The 14433-nt window shown below is 43.8% G+C and overlaps 1 protein-coding gene across 5 annotated transcripts in view; it reads left to right on the top strand.

Moving 5' to 3' along the window:
• The window catches only part of rgs9b (regulator of G protein signaling 9b), an 84563-nt gene that overhangs the window by 12503 nt on the left and 57627 nt on the right, over positions 1-14433 (top strand). For all 5 annotated transcript variants that reach the window (XR_007249872.2, XR_007249871.2, XM_048555105.2 and 2 more), the window contains exon 2: positions 8142-8238. Coding sequence is in view for 3 of the 5 variants with exons in the window: in XM_048555105.2 (XP_048411062.1) it covers positions 8142-8238 (97 nt within the window). In the remaining 2 variants the exon portion in view is untranslated. The remainder of the gene's footprint in view (positions 1-8141; positions 8239-14433) is intronic.

The raw sequence follows: 14433 nt of genomic DNA, 5'->3' as shown, positions 1-14433 counted from the left end.
CTTCAATTACTGCAAGATGCAGATGCCGATGAACAAAGTATTCTATCAATCCAGGCCAGCTCTGCACCTCACTGACTCTGTAAAATAAAGTTGTATTAGTCACTTCTTAGTCTATACCCAGGTTCCAGACTCATTCATTATATCGAGAACAACATTTGGGTTCAAAAGGGCTTTCTGAATAAGACATTTCTTTCATGATCTGTTTCTAATTATAATCTAGCACAGCTTCAAACACTGTAATTAAGCTTTCTAAAACTGTCAGTCTTGGAACAATCTGAATTCATTCAGATTTTAGGCTTGCCTGATCTCCAAAATATTCAGGCTTTCATTCACTTTTATAGAGGGATGCGACTGTGATGGTGGGAACCAGGAGATATCGAAGTTCTCTTCGTGAAGATCATTTACCTGCATGCAGTTTGTCTTATAAGCTGTTCAAGGCTGAATGGGTCTGTCCATGTCTCGTAGCACTTCAGTACAAAGGGTTGCACTGGCCCAGCATATGGAAGGAGCTCAGAAGTACGGAATCACTTGGAAATAGGTTGTCCAACATTTTCTCCTTTTATCCATTCATGGAATGGAGGTGTCGCTGGCTAGGGCAGCATTTATTGCCCATCCCAGTGGGCAGTTCAGAGCCAACCACATTGCCGTGGGTCTGGAGTCACATGTAGGCTAGACCAAGTAAGGATGGCAGTTTCCTTCCCTAAAGGACATTAGTGAACCAGATGGGTTTTTTCTGACAATCAACAATGGATTCATTAGATTCTTAATTCCAAATGTTTATTGAATTCAAACTCCACCATCTGCCATTGTGGGATTCAAACCTGAGTCCCCAGAACATTATCTGCGTCTCTGGATCAACAGCCAGGCGATCATACCATTACGCCATTGCCTCCCCTATTTTCTGACTGTTAGGTTAAATGAACATTAACAAGTAGATATTTAAAACATTCAGGCGTGTATGGTGAACTGGGAGAGAGAGGGCTATTAGGAGTTTTGTTTTACCAAATAAGTTATTACAATCTGAAGAGACAAGAGAGCTGAGGCTGGTTTTGATACAAAGTGACACCAACATGGGGGTTGAATTCCTGCACCCACTCAAGTTACTATGAAGGACTATCGTTCTCAACCTCTCCCCTCACCTGGGTGTGGTGACCCTCAGGTTTCACTACCAGTCCTCTCTCTCTCTCTCTCTCTCTCACTCTCTCTCTCCCTCTGTCTGTCTGTCTGTCTCTCGCTCTCTGTCTGTCTCTCTCTCTCTCTCACTCTCTCTCTCCCTCTGTCTGTCTGTCTGTCTCTCTCTCTCTCTCTGTCTGTCTCTCTCTCTCTCCCTCTGTCTGTCTGTCTGTCTCTCTCTCTCTCTCTGTCTGTGTCTCTCTCTCTCCCCCTCTCTCCCTCTGTCTGTCTCTCTCTCTCTGTCTGTCTGTCTCTCTCTCACTCTCTTTCTCTCACTCTCTCCCTCTTTCTCTCTCTCTCTGTCTGTCTCTCTCTCTCTCTCTCTGTCTCTATCTCTCTGTGTCTCTCTGTCTGTCTCTGTCTCTCTATCTCCGTCTCGGTCTCTCTCTCTATCTCTTCTCTCGGTCTCTCTCTGTCACTCTCTCTCTCTCTCTCTCTCTAATGAGAGAGAGCAGCCCTATGATCTGGTAAGATGACAGCAACTTTGCCTTTCCTTACAATCTGGAAAGCAGTGTCTAAAATGGAGGAAAAACAGATAGTTAATTTTGAAAGTAAACTGAACAACAGTTGAAAGGAAAGAATTTGTTGGGCTGCGGAGAAACAGCAGTGAAGCTAGAATAATTAATTATCTCTTTCAAAATGCCAGTAGAGGAGCAATAGTCCAAGCTATATCCTTCTCTGCCAGAAGTTGATGTAGTGGCTTCACTCTGCGTCTGGTTGTAGTGTGTACTCAAGAGTGACAGTCTCACTCCGCCTTCAGACAGCACACATTACAGGGGCACCAACTGCATTTTTACATTGAGCTGATGTAGGTTAACTGCAGTTTAGCAGTGTTGGCCACATGACAATCTTCTAGAGGTTACCCAGCAACAGCGGACTTCATGGAACTAGCTCTTCGGCTGCTGTTGTTGTTCCTCAGTTAGAGCTTGTGCCAAAAAGACTCCTTACATTTGGCTCAGAGACAGTAAGAACTGCAGATGCTAAAGACAGAGATAGCACAGCGTGGAGCTGGAGGAACGCAGCAGGCCAGGCAGCATCAGAGGAACAGGAAAGCTGGTGTTTCGGGTCAGGACCCTTCTTCAGAAAAGAAGACCCTTCTGAAGAATGGTCCCGACCTGAAGTATCAACCTTCCTGCTCCTCTGATGCTGCCTGGCCTGGTACGTTCCTCCAGCTCCACGCTGTGTTATCTCCTTCCATTTGGCTGTCTTGATCCTGAGGGGGGAGCACCTGGGCATTATACCCACATCATAATTACACTGGGTGTAATAAATCTATACTGGACGGAACATCAGGTAGGTCCCCTTGCATTCTAAAGAAAATATAATGAAGCAGAGGTAAGTCTAAGGCTGATTGAGCCTGCGCCATCATTTCGTTATATCACTTCTACTTCTCTGTCTTATTCTGTTATCCCTTGATTTCCTTCATGTACAGAATTCTATCAATTTCAGTTTTGGACACACTCACACACTTAGCAACCATCCCCCTTTGAGGTGGGAGATTGACACCTTCTGAGTGAAGAGATTTCTCCTTATTGCAACCTTAAATGACTGACCCCTTATCCTGAGGCTATAGCCCCTGAGGCCTGAGCCTCACCCTGCCTATTGTTCTGCTTTCTTTGAGCTGGAACAATCAATGGTGGCTAGATAAAGGGTCAGTGCAATCTATCCCACTAAAAGTGGAACCCAACAAATCCACTGAACTTCCCATTCCATCGTTATCTTTTCTAAAATGATAACTGCTTGGACTGGGTTTGCATTGGTCTAGAAATATAAATGGCCCTGACACAAACCTGCAATATTAGTATTCTGTACATCTATTCATTTATTGAAAACAATTTTAATAAAAGGACTAAACCCTCGTCATGAAACTTCTCCGTCATTTTAGGATGGATTCTAATTTATGTTTAATTGGATTGAGTACATCTAAGCTGTGTCTTAACCTAGTTGGAACAGCATCCTGTGTTCAGCTAAACAGGCCACTTGGCAATTATTTTTTCTTTTCTCTCCTTTCCTGGAATAATGAGGAAATGTGACACACAGGAACTTGCAGCCTGTAATTGTGATGTTCCTCCCTTCCACATGAGATTATTCTTATTTAGGTAATGATGCTGAGAAGATTTGATTTATGCGGGAAGCTCATCTCACGCTCTCGGGGCAAAGTATGTGATGTCAATCCTTGTGTCAAAAAATAAAGATCACGTCTGACCAGCAAAGTAGAAACCAGATGAGAAATAGCAAGATAATTTTATTTCTGTGCAGCAACTTATACAAGAAAACAGCAAACTATGATGTTTCTTTGTTTAATTTTTGCTTGTTATATCTCAGTGGAGAACAATTAATATCAATGTTCTCACTGCCCAATACTAATAAAACAAAGTGGGCCTTTCGACCCCTTGAGCCAGTTTGGCATTCGGTTACATTGTGGGTAATCAGTATCCGAACTCCATTCACCCGTCTTGTTTCTCTAACCTCTTAATATCCTTGACTAACCAACATCTATTTATTTTAAGAGCTTCTTGGGGGCTTTTAAGATTGTGCTCCTTTGTTCTGGTTTCTCCAAACAGAAGAAAGAAATAGTTTCTTTCTATCTATCCTCTTGGCCACAATGATAACACCGACTACTGCTACTTACTTAACAGCACAAATGCAATGGAACGTTTGTAGGTGTTTTACTGTCACCATCAAGGTCCAATCTTCTCAATGCCACTCCCTAGCTTGAGGGGTGATGACCATAGATTAAACCCATCAGCAACTGTCTCTCTGTAAATGAGAGAGGACTCCAATAATCCCCTGAGACTATGGTGACTTTACTTTTACTTGTTTAAAACAAGACACCAAACCAGGTTAATGGTTGTGGGCTCAGTTTGCAGAGTAGGGGATTACATTCTTGCAGGAAGGTGGGTGAGAGGAGGTGTAGTCTAGGTATTTTGTAGGATATGTGGAACAGTCCCTCTTTCACTGCTACGCTGGCACTATCCGCCACCTCTTCCTCCACTACATCAGTGACCATGTCGGCTCTGCCTCGTGCTCCCACAAGGAGTTTACGCAGTTCATCAACTTTACTAACACCTTTCATCCCAACCTCAAGTTCACCTGGACCATCTCTGATACCTCTCTCTCCTTTCTGGATCTCTCTATCTCTGGTGACCACCTCGAAACCAACATCTATTTCAAGCCCACCAACTCCCACGGCTACCTAGACTACACCTCCCCTCACCCACCTTCCTGCAAGAATGCGATCCCCTTACTCCCAATTCCTCCACCAAGGTGGGGCATTCCAGTCCCAAATATCCAGATGTCATCTTATTTCAAGGATTGCAACATTGACTAACATAGAACACCAGCTTTTTGGCTGATGGCCTCTCCCTGAGACTTTGGTAATGTGCTCACTCTTCATTGGGAACCCTAGGTACTTGGGTGTGTGCAGGCTGTGTAAATGTAGGGGTCTGGCCAAATAAACACATCCATTTGTGTGGCTGGGTCAATGGACACGCTCAGAAGTGGGAAGTCCGAACATTTCCCCTTCATGTGTCACTCAGTGGACTATGTCATTCCTGAAGGTTCAAGCTTTACTGAGTAAAAAGAATCCAGGCTGGTACTTCAGTGCGGTTCTTAGGGAATGCTGCAGTGCTGGAGATGTCACTTTTCAGGTGGGACTTTAAACTGAGGCTCCAGCTGGAGCACATAAAATCTGCCAGAGCTTTTTTTTTAAAGAAGAATGGGGGGGTGGCTGTCACCGCTGTCCTTGCAAATCATTATCCCTTGAGTGAAACCATCAAAACAGATAATTCAGTCTTCCTTCCTTCCTTCCCTTCCTGTGTGCAGAAATGTCAGCTGAGGATTTTACTGCTGTGGTGATTTAACTGCAAAAGATGTATTGCTCATTGAGCCCCACTGCTCCACAAGCCATCACAAAATGTTTAAAATCCCAATGAGATCACTAAGGTGACCAATTTGCCTGACAAGCTGCTACTCAAGACAATAGAAATTCATGATAATGAAATGTGAGGCTGGATGAACACAGCAGGCCCAGCAGCATCTCAGGAGCACAAAAGCTGACGTTTCGGGCCTAGACCCTTCATTATCTTGGATTCTCCAGCATCTGCAGTTCCCATTATCACTAATAGAAATTCATATCAGGTTTTTTTTCAGTAACAGAGGGAAAAAAAACCTCTCTTTATTGCAAGACGCTTAACTTTTCCAGGAGCTAAGAAGAGACTCCTAATCAGCTAATATGCATCTTAGCCCTTTAAAATTCCCCAAGTACACACGCACACAGACTTAACCACGATTAAGATAGGCAGTTTAATATATCATAATACGGATGGGAAAATCATAAATATAGATAGGATAAAGATCAAAGTCCAGGCGACAACTTATTTTTTCATTGTCCTTTTGATTTTGTAAATAATGACATACTGTTGTTTGTAGGTTGTTCTTCAGTTTGATGGTTGATCAACTGTTCTGGCCTTGGAATTCTCCGCCTTAAGCTTCCTTCATTTTCTGTCATTTTCCCAGAGAGAGGGACAAAAAGAGCTGGACGCTTTCTGCCTACAGGCTCTGGACATTTCTGTGCACCACTGGCCTGGCACTTCTAGCTTTTTAACACTGCATCTCAACCAATGAAAGGACTGTTATAGAGTTATTGAGTTATACAGCACAGAAACAGATCCTTCAGTCAAACTCATCCATGCTGACCAGACATCTCAATCTGATCTAGTCCCATTTGCTCCATATCCTTCTAAACCCTTTCTATTCATGTATCCATCGAAATGCCTTTTAAATGTTGTAATTGTAGCAGTCTCCACTACCCCCTCTGGCAGCTTGTTCCATATGTGCACCATCTTCTGTGTGAAATAGTTACCCCATAGGTCCCTTGCCGTCTCACCTTTAAAATCATGCCCTCTAGTTTTGGACTGCCTTACCCTAGGAAAAAGACCTTGTCTGTTCTTCCTGGCCATGCCCCTCATGATTTTGTACACTTCTATTAGGTCAGCCCTCGTTCTCCGAAGCTCCAGGGAAAAATAGCCTCAATCTCTCCCTATAGCTCAAACCGTCCAGTCCTGGCAACATCCCTGTAAATCGTTTCTACACCTGCTCAAGTTTAACATCTTTCCTATAGAAGGGCGACTGGAATTGAATGCTGTACTGCAAAAGTAGCCTCACCAATATCCTGTACGTCCCAACAGGTATACACAATTTTCTGACCAACGAAGGAAAGTGTTTGTGGAGACAGGTACAATTAAAACATTTATAAGGTGTCTGGATGAGTACATGAATAGGGAAGGTTTGAGGTTCAGAGGGATATGGGCGAAATACTAACAAATGGGACCAGATCAGTTTGGGATGTCTGGTCAGCACGGATATTGGACCCTGGTTTTGAAATTAAGATCTATCATTGATGTAGTGAGCAATATTTCTTCTAATTCAGAGATCACTAATTTACCAAACAGGGTCATACAAATTGTATCAGAGTTAACGGGGACTGCAGACGCTGGAGAATCCAAGATAACAAAGTGTGAAGCTGGATGAACACAGCAGGCCAAGCAGCATCTCAGGAGCACAAAAGTTGACATTTCGGGCCTAGACCCTTCATCAGAGACAGGGATGGGGAGAGGGAACTGGAATAAATAGGGAGAGAGGGGGAGGCGGACCGAAGATGGAGAGTAAAGAAGATAGGTGGAGAGAGTGTAGGTGGGGAGGTAGGGAGGGGATAGGTCAGTCCACTATCCCCTGCCTACCTCCCCAGGGAAGATGGACAGGTCACTTGTGTTGTAATTATAGTGATTAAAGTTTGTGATTCTATTAGAGGAATACGTACCTGAGACCAGGTAAATTAACTCAAATATTAGAATGAATTACAAATTGTTACCTCCACCAAAGCAGATCATTAAAATCTGTTATTTCTCCAAGGCTTGTCTATTTGAAACTATGTGATTTAATAGGAAAAGGTAGGCAATCCTGCTACAGGTCAAATTTAAAAGGATGTGGCCACCTAAAGATGATATTGGACAAATTTTTAATTGTCTGTTTTTCAGGTTAAAATGGATTTACCGTATTTATCAGCATATACCCACACTTATGGCTGAAGAAGAGGGGGTATGGGGAAGTGAAGGAAGTACTAGACAATTTTAGTTGGTAAGGAAATAAAGTTCCGAGATACAAATTGGTTTTGAGTGGCCCAGTTGTATATCTATCAGCCTGTTTGAGGTTCAGGAAAGTGGAGGGTTTTTGTAGTTGATGGGAAGTTGCTAACAGGACCAGAATTTGTTGCCCATCGTCATATTCCCTTAAGAGGGGCTAGTGAGCTGCTTTCTTGAACTGCTGCAGTCCATGTGGTATGGATGCACCCACAGTGTTGTTAGGGAATGAGGTCCTGAAGTCTGACCCAGTGACACTGAAGCATCGACAGTTTAACTTTGGCTCATACAGTGTGTGGCTTGGAGAGAAATTTTTAGTTATTTTCCATTTATCTGGTGCCTTTGCTCTTCTGGTTGGTGGAGGTCACAGGTTTGAAAGGGTGCTCTGGAAGGAGTGTTGCTGGTTTACTGTAGTCCACGATGCATTGCTTATGTATGTGGTGCAATCAAGTGACTGCTTTGTCCTGGGTGGTGTGGAATGCCTTGAAGTTGGCAGCTCACGCATCCAGGCAAGTGGAGAGGATTTGCTCATGCCCTAACTTATGCCTTGTACAGTTTTACAGGGGAGGGAGGGACTCTCTGAAATAGGTAGAGAGATGGCCATCCTGCTTGATGCTCCAGGGCACCCTATTCAGTGAGCAGCAGTATGTTCTGTCATCAGGAGATGAATGTTCTTAGTCTCACTGCTTTCAAACCACATGGTCCCAGTTCTCGAACAAGCACTGTCTTGTACGAGTAGAGATGTTGTGTTTGGTTTCTGATCTTCAGCTTTTCCACTGATGACCTCTTCTCTCCTTTTCATCTGCTTTGCACCCCTTCTCTGTTTAGATTGAGCCTCTAGTAATGGAGATGCAGGATCCAAATACTGGAATTAAAACACAAAGCCAGAGGCTGATAATAACTACAATCCCTCACGCAATGACAGGTAAGTGAGTTAATAATCTTCCACTGTGGCGATTTTGGCTGCTATTCATGAATTTATTTCTTATAATTGATTTAAAAAATCTTCATAACAATCCACTGTGACACCATTCCATCAGTACCATGGTAATGTGAATGAGTGATCCAACTATTTGTAAAGTATTATGCATGCACTGAAGCTAAAGATGATACTTTTTAAACGCAAAAGCTTGTACTTTTATAATAAACATTCATGATCTTGTGATGGCGCAAAGTGCTTCCCTGTCAATTAATTATTTCTCATATGAGGAACGTTTGAGGAACTCTGGGAGTTTAGAAGGATGAGGGGGATTTGATTGAAACTTTCAGGATACTGAATGGCCTGGACAGAGTGGATGTTGGGAATGTGCTTCCATTGGTCTGAGAGACTAGGACCCGAGGGCACAGCCTTAGAGTAAAGGGAAGACCTTCTAGAATGGAAATAACAAGAAGCTTCTTCAGCCAGAGAGTGGTGAATCTGTGGAATTCACTGCCACAGAAGGCTGGGGAGGCCAGGTCATTGCGTACATTTAAGACTGAGATAGATTGGTTCTTGATTATAAAGTGGATCAAGGGTTACGGGGAGAAAGCGGGAGAATAAGATTGAGGAACTTATCAGCCATGATTGAATGGCAGAGCAGACTCGATGGGCCGAATGGCCTAATTTCTGCTCCTATGCCTTATAGTCTTATAGTCTTACATATGAAAGTAGAGTAAATTGCTGAAATAAAAACAAAGTCGCTGGAAAAGCTCAGCAGGTCTGGCAGCATCTGTGGAGGAGAAAACAGAGTTAACGTTTCGGGTCTGGTGAGCCTTCCTCAGGAGCCTTCCTGTTCCGAGGAAGGGTCACCGGACCCGAAACGTTAACTCTGTTTTCTCCTTCACAGATGCTGCCAGACCTGCTGAGCTTTTCCAGCAACTTTGTTTTTGTTCCTGATTTACAGCATCCGCAGTTCTTTTAGTTTTTAAACTGCTGAAATGTTTGGTTACATAATCTCGAACCTACAACCTGTTGCCCGAGAGTTGCAAATGCTACAAACTGAGCATTTTTAATGAAAGAGAGAGGGTATTGGCTTAAATGAAATATTGTTAACTTCAACAAAGTTTGTGTCACAGGGTAGATGTGGTGGTTAAGAAGGGATTCATTGTTCAGACCATTGAGTTTAGGAGTTGGGACGTCAGGTTGAGGTTGTACAGGATCTTGGTGAGGTCTCTTGTGGAGTTCCTGTTACAGGAAGGATATTATTAAGCTGGAAAGGGTTCAGAAAAGATTTACCAAGGTGTTGCTGGGAATGGAGGGTTTGAGTTATCAGGGGAGGCTGGATAGGCTGGGACATTTTTCACTGGAGCGTTAGAGGTTGAGAGGTGACCGTATAAAGATGTATAAAATCTTGAGGGGGATAGATAAGATGAATGGCGGGTGCCTTTTCCCTCGGGTGGGGGATTTCAAGACTAGGGGCCACATTTTTAAAGTGCGAGGAGACAGATTTAAAATAGACATGAGGGGCAACTATTTCATACAGAAAGTGGTGGATGTGGGTATATTTAAAAGACATTTGGATGAGTACATTAATAAGAATGAGGGGTTTGGATCACATGGAGGCAGATGGGACTAGGTTAGTGTGGGATTGTGGTAGTCATGGACTGGTTGGACTGAAGGGTCTGTTTCGGTGCTGTACGACTCAATGACTTTATGACCTTTGCATACCTTGGATCAACAATCACCAGTAACCATGGACTGCAGTGGTTCATGAAGGCAGTACACCGTCGCCTTTTCAGCTCCAACCAGGCGACAAATGCTGGCCCAGCCAGGAATGTCCATGCCCCACGTTTAAATTACAAACAGAACTGCCAAATACAGCAACGGTCAAGTCACAGTTGAGAAGTTGAGCTGACCAAAAAATCCAAGAATGTGTCAGGCTTGTTGTTTTCAGCACCCTGCTTTACAGAAGAAAAGCTTGAGCCAAGAAAAGTGGGAGAATGGTTCCTAAGTCTAATAAAGGCAGAACACTTTGGACACTAGAAATCTGAAGCAAACTCAGAGGATGTTCAGCAGGTCTGTCAGTATGTGTGAAGAGAAAAAATCCGAGTTAATGTTCCGAATCTGGTACGACTCTCCTTCAGAACCTCTGCCATGTTTCAGATGAATACCGGGCCCTCCTGGCCAAAGGTGGAGTGCTGAATGCGGGAGCACCGCATTGTACAAGGACCCCCAGTGAGTTTGCCCTGATGAATCAGCATTGATCTCTTTGACTGGGTCACATGAACCAAATGGATGGTGACTGCATCCCCAAAGATTCCTCTACTGAAAGCTTGCTATTGGTTTGAAAACCACCAGGCCAGCCCACGTCTGCAGTGCAAAGACACCTGCAAGCAAGAGCTCGATCTGACTCGGTTCAGAGTCGGTGCAGAAGAAATCCTCGCAGTTTCCTAGATGCAAGCAGTCAGAAAGGCTGTGAGAAAAAACATCGGTGGACACAATAGATAGACAGAGGGCGGAAAAGAGAGCCCACTGAGAGGAAACAAAATAACCTCAGTCAACCTCAGGCCAACTCTGTTGGTTCAGCCTGCGGTGAGAGAGAGTGTCACCCACAAAATAGGCCTTTCATAGCCACAACAGGTGGGTGACATTCAGTCCAGAAGTGGCAAACGGAGCCCGTCATCTGCCAACACAAATGAATGTCATCGTATTAAGACCTGGAGTGTCAGATCGGAATCAGTGAAGGTAGCAGAATCCATAATAAGCTTTTGAATCTGAAGAAATAAAACTTAAACTGAATAATTTCAAAGAATGTGGGGAAAGGATTGGTGGATGGGGGTAAGTGGCTTCTTTAGGGAGCTAGGATGGCTACAATGAAGCACTAAACCTCCTTCTGTGTTATATTCTACCATTCTACATCAACATTAAACCCTGCGAACACACAGCATTGCAGCATGTGAAGAAACAAATGGGTAAAGAATTAAATGTAACAAGACCTTTCATGAGATTTAATTCCCGCTTGTAAATTTGAGCTGGTTTTCATTGTTATGGTGTTTGATTCACTGGTAGTGAATTTCTATCTTTCATATTTCATGACACTTACTGTGTCTCCTTTCATCCCTGAATAAGTGAGTTTTCACTGGCATCATTTCATTTCTGGATAATGCTTTCAGCTCTGGAAGCTCACTCTACAACATTTCATTTGCAGCGCATGATTTAAGTTGAAGTGCTACAGTTTGATCCACAGTGACATTGGAGGTTGGAGGTTTAGTGCGGTGTATCAGATGGGGGAAACAGCACCCCAGGATTAACTTGGATATGGTTGATAGTGTATCCTTTGCTGTGAAGTCCAGCGTTCTCTCCACTTCTCAATTTTCTAATCATCGGTGAAGCTCTCTGCTGCTTGCTGAATGGTGTTAACTAGTTCTGCTGTTCAACGCCACACTGTCCAATACTACAGTGCCTCATTATCTGCCACACTTAGGAGATAAAACAAAATCAGCTAAAGTGTAATGCCAATGATTCATCCCTTTATTATCTCAGCCTGTTGCTAGGTTACTTGGTCTGACAATAAGAGGATTACGCAAACTAAATCCCACAGGAGACTGAAGAACTGGAGAACTTATTGAGCATGAAGTGCCCTTCGTGATCTCAGCTGGTAGACAGGGTCAGAATAACAATGTTGCCCGATTTTAGCTCCTGTTCTGCTAAAGGAGGGTAGCCCTTGTTGAAGCTGTGGTCCCTCTGTCTCTGTTCCACGTGAGAAAGGTTTGACAGTAACCTCGCATAACCCACACCGTCAATCTTTGTGCTCGTAAAATGGTGTCCTTTTGCTCCAATCTCGATTTCCTTCACTCCACCAATAACCACTGCCAGGCTCTGCCCACAGAAGGAAAGAAGTAAAGGGGAAAGGACAGGAATTAGAAGAGGTTAAATGACGAGGGGCCCAGCGTGATGGAACAAGTAAAGAGACAAAGGGCAGGCCCAGGGGCAATGTAAATCATAACAGCGGGATAGCAGTTGTGGTCCGAAAGAATGGTAACGCTAGTTGGGATGTGAAACTGTTAAACTTGCTGTTGAATCTGAAAGGCTGTTCTTCAAGTTTCCATTGAGCTTCACTGGAGGAGTGTAGGAGGCTGCCGAGATTAGGGAGTGGTATGGAAATTTAAAATGGCCGACAACCATGAAGCATGGGCTCCTATTAATGGATATTTGAGGTTCATTGACTCTCCTAATCAGCAGTGCAGAAGACTAATAATTTAATAAATCAATTTACTGGTGAAGCACTTAGAGGGCAGTGTGTAGAAGCCAATCAATTTAGAATGCATGGCATTAGCATGAGATTTGATTACATGATTTTTAATGAAGAGAAAGTATTTTCTTCTTAACTGTTTTTGTTTTCTTTGTGTTTGGATTCATTAAGAATCACGCAGTATATGTTCGCTCACTGATGGATTAATTTTGAAATCTTTTTACAATGTCAAGGAAAGAATTTCTCATGTTGTGACAGATCCAAGGCTAGGCTAATGCTTTATGTTCTGGCAACAAATTAACATTCTGAACCCTGCTCCTCTTCAGTCGTTCCCCCCGAAGGCTAGTCCAACCTGGTACACCACAAGCTCAACCCGGGGTGGGGGGTAGGGAGGTGTGTGTTTGGGAGTTGTCAGGGGAGGAAGGCAGGCCTCAAATCCACCCCATCCCTAACAGGGATCGGACAGCTTGCTGTTGACACCAATCTGGTCCACACCAGATTTTCAGTCAGCTGAGCTATCAAACTCCCCGAGAAGTACAAGTTTCAATAGCAACGTACACATTTACGTGCACCCTGGAGCTATGTTCAGTGATGGTAAAGGCTCCAATTTCCCTTCCACCACACGGCTAAGCAGCAGGTTGTCCCACACTCACTGCCTGCCTTCGACATGTGTTGGGAAGATTAACAAGTTGATACTCACTTGTTTGGCCAGTCTGTGAGTGCACCTTCCTTACTCATGGGGCCCATGGTGTTAGAGGCAAGGTGCTAACATGGATAGAAGATTGGCTCTCTGGCAGAAAACAGACAGTGGGGATAATGGGGTCTTTCTCAGGATGGTAGGTAGTGTTCCGCAAGGGTCGGTGGTGGAACCACAACTTTTCACTTTGTACATTAATGATCTAGATGAAGGAACTATGGGCATTCTGGCAAATTTTGCAGACAATACAAAGGTAGGTGGAGGGACAGGTAGTATTGAGGAGGTGGCAAGGCTGCAAAAGGATTTGGACAGGTTGGGAGAGTGGGCAAAGAAATGGCAGCTGGAGCACAACGTGGGAAAGTGTGAGGTCATGCACTTTGGTAAGAAGAATAGAAACATGGACTATTTTCTAAATGGAGAGAAAATTTAGAAGTCTGAAGTGCAAAAAGACATGGGAGTTCTAGTCCAGGATGCTCTCAATGTAAACTCACAGGTTGAGTCAGTAGTCAGGAAGGTAAATGCAATGTTGGCATTCATTTTGAGAGGACTTGAATATAAAAGCAGGGATGTTCTACTGAGGTTTTATAAGCCTCTGGTCAGGCCACATTTGGAGTATTGTGTGCAGTTTTGGACCCCATATCTCAGGAAGGACATAATGGCCCTGGAGTGGGCTCAGAGGAGGTGTTCACGAGATTGTTCCTGGAATGGAAAGCTTAACATATGAGGAACGTTTGAGGGCTCTGGGACTATACTGATTGGAGTTTAGGAGGATGAAGGGGACCTAATTGAAACTTACTGAATACTGAGTGGTTGTTGGGAAGATGCTTCCATTGGTCGGAGAGCCTAGGGCCCGAGGGCACAGCCTTTGAGTAAAGGGAAGATATTTTACAATGGAGCTAAGGAGAAACTTCTTCAGCAAGAGAGTGATGAATCCATGGAATTCATTGCCACGGAAGGCTGTGGAGGGCAGGTCATTGAGTACATTTAAGACTGAGATAGATAGGTTTTTGATTTTAAAGGGGATCAAGGGTTTTAGGGAGAAAGCAGAAGAATGGGGTTGAGGAACTTTTCAGTCATGATTTCAGTCTCTCTCTCTCTCTCTCTCTCTTTCTCTCTCTCTCTCTCTTTCTCTCTCTCTCTTTCTCTCTCACACAACATTCGTTCCCTCTGGCCTGGAGAATTACCTGTGAGACATTCCATTTTACGGAAGGTGCCTCTGCCAAGGGTGTGTTTATGGGATGCCACTGAATCA

This window comes from Stegostoma tigrinum, chromosome 22, assembly GCF_030684315.1.
Source record: "Stegostoma tigrinum isolate sSteTig4 chromosome 22, sSteTig4.hap1, whole genome shotgun sequence".
NCBI lineage: Eukaryota > Metazoa > Chordata > Chondrichthyes > Orectolobiformes > Stegostomatidae > Stegostoma > Stegostoma tigrinum.
The sequence above is the reverse complement of the archived record's forward strand: the minus strand, read 5'-3'. Positions and strand labels throughout refer to the sequence as shown.